Here is a 7,702-nt window from a genome sequence, read left to right as displayed (position 1 = left end):
TCAGAGTGACTGCTCTATCTTAAAAAGAACCTTAGATGAGTTGTTGTTGTCTCCTTAAGAAGATTCCAAAATCTGTAAAGTATGTTTATTCTTTAAGGAAACAAATATTAAATAGTGAGACTTACAAAACCTGTGTTTGTAATGTTCCCACAGTCGATTGCAGTGAATCCATGTTTATTTTTCTGCCTCTTACCAAGGCGCCTGGAACGCTGCACTGGAGCGCTTCACTGGAGCGCTGCACTGGAGCGCTGCACTGGAACGCTGCACTGGAGCGCTGCAGTGGAGCGCTGCACTGGAACGCTGCACTGGAACGCTGCACTGGAGCGCTTCACTGGAGCGCTGCACTGGAGCGCTTCACTGGAGCGCTGCACTGGAGCGCTGCACTGGAACGCTGCACTGGAGCGCTGCAGTGGAGCGCTGCACTGGAACGCTGCACTGGAACGCTGCACTGGAGCGCTTCACTGGAGCGCTGCACTGGAGCGCTGCACTGGAGCGCTGCACTGGAGCGCTGCAGTGGAGCGCTGCACTGGAACGCTGCACTGGAACGCTGCACTGGAACGCTGCACTGGAGCGCTGCACTGGAGCGTTGCACTGGAGCGCTGCACTGGAGCGCTGCACTGGAGCGCTGCACTGGAGCGCTGCACTGGAGCGCTGCACTGGAGCGCTCTGGAGACTCGGGTACAGTTATTTTTTTCACCGTATGGTAACAACAAGAAGACAACCAGCAGATTTAATTGCATTGGTGTATTTACCCTTTTTCACTTCAGTTGAATACATGCCTCTTACAAAACAACATAGATAGAGTTTGTCAAAAGAAAATCATGTGAGATGGCACAGATGTCTTAGCTGCACCTGCAGCTTCACGGTTTTGGGGATGTTTGGGGCAGCAGCGGCGCTCAGGTGGGACAACTGTTCTAGCTTGAGTCACTTTGGACATGGAGTTGCCGGGGTAACATCAGACCCTCAGATGATATTTAAAGATACTTGTTGAGAATAGAGGATGGACACACTCATTACAACATAGAGCTATACATTACATCTGGAATTTATACATCCATACCAAGAATCAGAGCCATAACTATACAGTAAAGGCAATATTAATAACAGTGATTGATACCGTCAATTCTGATTCATATCCATATTTTCTTTCTGTAGAAAACAAACATTTTTATTGTTGGATGCCTTGTTTAGTTTTGTTCATCTCATTAAACAGGGAAGTTAAATATTTACACTGATGATTTTACAGGCCACATAACATACGATGCTCCTTTACTGCTGTGTAGTTTGAGAATCTAAGAAAGGAATGATCCCAGTGAACACAGAGAGCATGGACAAGAGAGATGACAGGTTAACTCCAGTGAACAACGATTCCCACAGGCCTTAATGCTGTGTCTCAAGACTAAGAGATAAAAAAGTCCTGTATTGTGTCCAACCTCACACTACAGGAGTGTGCACCACTTCCACTGTGCGTGGAACAGTGCAGTGCAGATTGGGTTTGGGTTCCTACATCAGCAGTAGCTGTCCCAGGACCATCCTGAACTGCTGCGTGCACCCAGCCAGCTCCTTGACTCTCTCCGTCATCTCTTTGGCTGCTCCCGGACAGGGGTACTGCAGCGCTGCTGTTTTCGTACTGATTACGATGTCTTTGAGTTTTTCACACAGGGTGTTGCTGCTCTGGGCCACTCGGGACCTCACCTCTGGAGACTTGGCCTGCCTTGATAATGTGTCCCCGATGAAAACCAGCTTGTGCGCACTGAGGATGACAAATTTGCTGTGTGCCACAAAGATCTTTGGCGGCTGGTTGGAGTTGACGGCGGTGAAGAAGGCATCGATGGCATTGGTAACCGTGGTGATGTTCTGCTCACACTGCTCTTGGTAGAAGAGGAGCAGCTGACGGTCCCCATGACACAACTTGGAGGATGTGGGCTCTCCAGGGCTGCTCTTTGATAGCTGGTTGGCCAGCGGATGGTGCGAAGGCGGGACCCAGCCTGTCATGTCGTTATTTATTGGTCGGCTGACTTCCAGCTCCAGCCGCTCAAACTGTTTGATCTTAAAAAGGAAGAAGAGCAACACAGTCAGCCACATTTAAATAGTTACACTGATTAATTGTGTAAATAATCGGTGTGAATTTGATTCCATATTTACACTGATTATTTTACAGCCCACATACGATGCTCTTTTACTGCTGTGTAGTTTGAGAATCTAAAAATCCTTTTATGGTTAAAAAGGAAGAGGAGCAACATAGTCAGCCATCAATACCAAAACAATTAGGAATGAAGTAAATCACTGAGCTGTTTAAATATTTGGTCAAGTTCTTTCTCCTAATGTTCTTATCCCAAACCGAATCTAGAAAACAAAACTTTGTAAGTTTACAGTCACAAACTTTAATGCTTTTATTGGGCTCTTAAATGATGGACCAACACAAAGTAGTGAATAATAAAGAAGGATGGAAAACTATACAGTATTTCATTTTATTCTTTTTTTACAAAGACAAATCTGAAAAGTGGGGTATGTATTTCTATTCAGCTCCCTTTACTCTGGCACGTCAAAATAAAATACTATGCAGTCAATGGCCTTTAGAAGACCCAAATGAGTAGAGTCCAGATCTGTGCCATTCCTAGAGCTCTGTGTCTTTATTAAGTTTTCAACTTTTTATCTACTTCTAGTAGTGTGTTTTTTTCGCCTTTTGACTCACAACATGGAACTAGCGTGTGGTCAGTCTTGCTGCTCATTTTCTTTTTAGGGATCGGAGAGGAGAACAGGGATATTGTTTATACCATGCATTGGCTGTTAGCCTTTGCCAATAGTGCTGCTGCTAACACCACTAAACGCACAGAAATATCCTCTGAAGAAGGCGACGAAAAGCTGGCATAGTTGAAGTAGAAAGCCCAAACTGAGGAAGTCTCTACATGTGCTATGTTATAAACATACTCCTATAGACTAAAAGGTGGTTCCACAAAATACTCAGAGGGACTTGCATCACATTTTTCAGATTATTATTTGAACAAACCTTTGACAGCCTTCAGCTTCCATTTAAAAATCATGCAATACTTGGTCTATCATATAAAATCCAATCAATTTGTGATTGCAATCTGACCAACTGTTAGAAAGTAGGAAGTAGGAAGACCTTTGCAAGGCAGGTGTGGCAAGCAATGATTAATCACTAACTTGTTTATCGTATCTTCTTTGTACAGTGGAACAAATAGAGTACAGCCCATACACATACCTGTTGCTGTTCCAATTGTGTCTTGTTGTGTCTTATAATGTTTCCTTTCTCCAGGAGCTGTCTTTGGTTCTTCTCAAACTCTTCTTTTCCCTTTTAGAATAAAACAAAGTTCCATTACTGCATCCACTTCCCACTAGAAAAGACAAGAGGAACTGCAAAAACATTTGTAGAGCAGAAAGTTTCCACAGAGACTTGGAGAACAGGATCAAGAACACAGCCTTATGCGTCTTTGTGTGAGACAGAATAACAGAAGTCTACCACATAAAGGGTGGACAGAGCAAAGCAGGGTTCATAGTAAAATTTGTCAAACATCATATAGGATGTCCCAACAGATTTTTTGTTTTATTTTTAGACATTATTTGCTTTGAGAAGAACATCTTATCTAAGTAGACAAATTCTAAAACAAACCAAAAATGGTTCCTTCATGTTCTGAATTGATTTTTACACTTTTTGGCTGTGATTTATTTTTTGGTCTAACAGATACATTTCTGTATTTTTGTAAGCTAAGAAGAGGATAATGGTAAATTTACACCTAGATGATGATTGAAAGAAGGAAACGCCACAGCTTCACTTAACCAATTTGGCCTGAGCGTCATAGGAAGTTGAACTTTTAAAGCTCTGTACCGGCTGTATGATGCTCTCTGTCAGTTCCGAATAAGAACCTCCATCCCTCATCATATCCAAAGACTAATATTCCACATGCTTCCTAGTCTGATCACAGCTACCACATGTATAATTTGTCAAAACCTATCTGTCTAAGCAACAGGCTACATCACTGACATACACAGAAGTATCAAGCCTATCATTCTGGGTCAATGTCACAATGGCCAAACACTAACTTTGAAACGACTTGAATAGTTGTTTTTTAAAACCAGAATTGAGCAAGAATTTAAGTGGTTCATTGATTAATGGAGTAATACACATTTCTCAAAATAACACCCAAAATATACCAACATGATGTTGACACTAATAAAACAATGGCATTGCCAGTGATTGCATAATAAGGTTGTAAATGTAGAAACAAAACATTGATTGCTTCCGAAAGGGTCTACTTGGTAAGAAATCTTCAGCCAAAGTGGAAGTGCATCAGCTGTCGCCATGAAAGTGCTATACGAATAGTTCAGTCAGTAAGAAAGGAGGTAGGAAAAGGAGCCTGTATGCTTCCTATCATAGCTTCTTAAGCATAGGAACCTCGCGATGTCCCTTACCGGCGCTAAGGATCTATAAGGAATCCCACAATCCTTTGCGTGGCATGACATATAGGCACAGCCCACCTCACGGAAATTAGCTAAAGAGTCCGGAGAGAAGAGAATTCACTTTTTAGTTGTTTTTAAGAAGGTTTTAGGCCAGGATTTCACTAGCATCCATTCATCTATGTGCGTTTCTGTCGCGTAATGATGTCGGAGTTAAAGGCTGTCCGAAATCGGCACAGCAGTCCGAAGCTCCTTAGATAGAGTTCTTACTGTTGACCCCATGAAGGCTCAAAAAACAGGAGTTAGGAGCTATACTTAAACAGTTTTTTGGATGCAGCCAAGGACCCTAATGTTTTAAAGGAGACCTTTCATTCAAAATTCACTTTTTAACCCTTAAAAACATTTTGCTGTGTACTTGGAGTTTCTAAGAGTGCAGAAGTAGTCTGTCCAAGACCTGCGCAGATCTCTTTATTTTTCAAGCCGTACAGTTTTCTCTGTTCTCTATAATGTTTTTTTTAGACAATTACGTCATAGTGTGTAGCAGAGATGCTAAACAAGGCCATGGACGTGTCGCTCACCAATTTTGCAAATCTGACATTATTATTTTTCTGCCTCCCATTTCCTCCTTCTTGATTTCTTCTATTTTTGCATACCTGTCACATTTTAAGTGTTTCAGAACATCAAACTTAAATATTAGTCTATCACAACACAAGTAAACAAAATTACACTTCTATATGAAGGTTTTTATTAGTAAGGGAAAAAAATCTGGTCCAAGACCAGAACCACTGCTGAGCAAAAACAACATCAAGGCTTGTCTCAATTATTCCAGAAAAAACATCTTGATGATCCTCATGACTTTTGGCATTATATTCTGAGCACTGATGAGACAAAAGTTGAACTTTTCAGAAGGTTTGCGTCCCATTACATCTGGTAACACCACATCATACCAACAGTAAAACATGGTGGTGGTAGTGTGATGGTCTGTGGCTGTTTTGCTGCTGCAGGACCTCGAAGACTTGCTGTGATAAATGGAACCATGAATTCTGCTGCCTACCAAAAAATTCTGAAGGAGAAGGTCCGGCCATCTGGCCGTAAGGTCCGGCCATCTGGTCGGACCTTACGGCTGTTAAGGGCGGCCCAATCAGTTAGCAGGGGGAAATTACTTTTTTCACACAGGGCCATTTTTTTTTTCTTAATAAATAAAATCTTTAATTTAAAAAAACTGTTTTTTGTGTTTACTTGTGTTGTCTTCGAGTAATATTTAAATTAGTTTGATTATTGTTTGTTCTGAAACACTTAATTTTGACAAGCATACAAAGAAATAAATCACTAAGGAGGTAAACACTTTTTCACATCAATGTAAACATTTAAAGGAAGAATTTTAAAGCATGATATGTCCTCTATATCATATCACAAAAACTTTGCAAAACAGAGATTTTCTGCTGCAGTTGCACCTTGCGCTCCCCCCAAAAAATCCCTTTTAGGCCGTTAAAAACAGCACACACAAAGATAGTTCACCCAGTCAACTTGCTGTACAGATAGATAAGACGTAAAGATTACTGATCCTAAAAATAAAATATCCAAGTACCAGCATTCTCCAACTTGCTTTACAATACATTTATTGAATCACTCTTGTTAATCTTCTTTTTGGACAATAATGTATATATATATATATATATATATATATATATATATATATATATATATATATATATATATATATATATATATATATATATATTCATATATATATATTCATATATATTCATATGTGTGTGTATGTAAAACCAGTATATTTAAGACTAATCAATTTGACTCACTATCAAAAGCATCTTGGGAGTTGTTTGCAAGAAGCTTCATCTCACGTATTTTATCTGGCCAACGATACATGAAAAAGCTAGAATAGGTAAGCGCAGCGTTCTCTTGTATAAAAAGTGTTGTTTTTAATGCCGGCTGGCGGAATAGGGTTATGGTCAGGTAATATATTTAATGATAGACACCAGGCATCCATTACGCAAATTGGTCTAAAATACGGCACTTGGCATTTTGGACGGCAGATGGCGTGATGTTACGCTGTTTTCCCTTATTTTGTGAGTCAAAAAATAGTCGTAACGTGAGTTAAAGGGTTTGCTTTAGTTAATTATCATTTAACACTTTAAGCTGCTCTAGAAGAATGTTTCTCAGGCCCTGCTGGGAAGTGTTGGGCAGAAGAGTCACATGTCATACTGGCTTTTAAGGTCAGACTCTTGATGTAATCATCTTGTGTGGTCGTATATGTACCTGTAAATGGACGTAATCATCTTGTGTGGTCGTTTATGTACTTGTAAATGGACGTAATCATCTTGTGTGGTCGTATATGTACCTGTAAATGGACGTAATCATCTTGTGTGGTCGTTTATGTACCTGTGAATGGACGTAATCATCTTGTGTGGTCGTATATGTACCTGTAAATGGACGTAATCATCTTGTGTGGTCGTATATGTACCTGTAAATGGACGTAATCATCTTGTTTGGTCGTATATCTACCTGTAAATGGACGTAATCATCTTGTGTGGTCGTTTATGTACCTGTAAATGGACGTAATCATCTTGTGTGGTCGTATATGTACCTGTAAATGGACGTAATCATCTTGTGTGGTCGTATATGTACCTGTAAATGGACGTAATCTTCTTGTGTGGTCGTATATCTACCTGTAAATGGACGTAATCTTCTTGTGTGGTCGTATATGTACCTGTAAATGGATGTAATCATCTTGTGTGGTCGTTTATGTACCTGTAAATGGACGTAATCATCTTGTGTGGTCGTATATGTACCTGTAAATGGACGTAATCTTCTTGTGTGGTCGTATATGTACCTGTAAATGGACGTAATCTTCTTGTGTGGTCGTATATCTACCTGTAAATGGACGTAATCTTCTTGTGTGGTCGTATATCTACCTGTAAATGGACGTAATCATCTTGTGTGGTCGTATATGTACCTGTAAATGGATGTAATCATCTTGTGTGGTCGTATATGTACCTGTAAATGGACGTAATCTTCTTGTGTGGTCGTATATCTACCTGTAAATGGACGTAATCTTCTTGTGTGGTCGTATATCTACCTGTAAATGGACGTAATCATCTTGTGTGGTCGTATATGTACCTGTAAATGGACGTAATCTTCTTGTGTGGTCGTATATGTACCTGTAAATGGACGTAATCATCTTGTGTGGTCGTATATCTACCTGTAAATGGACGTAATCTTCTTGTGTGGTCGTATATCTACCTGTAAATGGACGTAATCT

At 40.3% G+C, this 7,702-nt stretch overlaps 1 protein-coding gene across 3 annotated transcripts in view; it reads right to left on the bottom strand.

Moving 5' to 3' along the window:
* Positions 1-729: 729 nt before the first annotated feature.
* bcar1 (BCAR1 scaffold protein, Cas family member) overlaps positions 730-7,702 on the bottom strand; it is a 124,850-nt gene continuing 117,877 nt past the window's right edge. For all 3 annotated transcript variants that reach the window (XM_021312209.2, XM_036130902.1, XM_012855397.3), the window contains 2 exons: positions 3,227-3,316; positions 730-2,049 (listed from right to left, as the gene is read on the bottom strand). In XM_021312209.2, coding sequence (XP_021167884.2) covers positions 1,504-2,049; positions 3,227-3,316 — 636 coding nt within the window. In that variant the 3' untranslated portion in view covers positions 730-1,503. The remainder of the gene's footprint in view (positions 2,050-3,226; positions 3,317-7,702) is intronic.

Source organism: Fundulus heteroclitus, unplaced genomic scaffold (assembly GCF_011125445.2).
Source record: "Fundulus heteroclitus isolate FHET01 unplaced genomic scaffold, MU-UCD_Fhet_4.1 scaffold_39, whole genome shotgun sequence".
In the NCBI taxonomy this organism is placed as follows: domain Eukaryota; kingdom Metazoa; phylum Chordata; class Actinopteri; order Cyprinodontiformes; family Fundulidae; genus Fundulus; species Fundulus heteroclitus.
The sequence above is the reverse complement of the archived record's forward strand: the minus strand, read 5'-3'. Positions and strand labels throughout refer to the sequence as shown.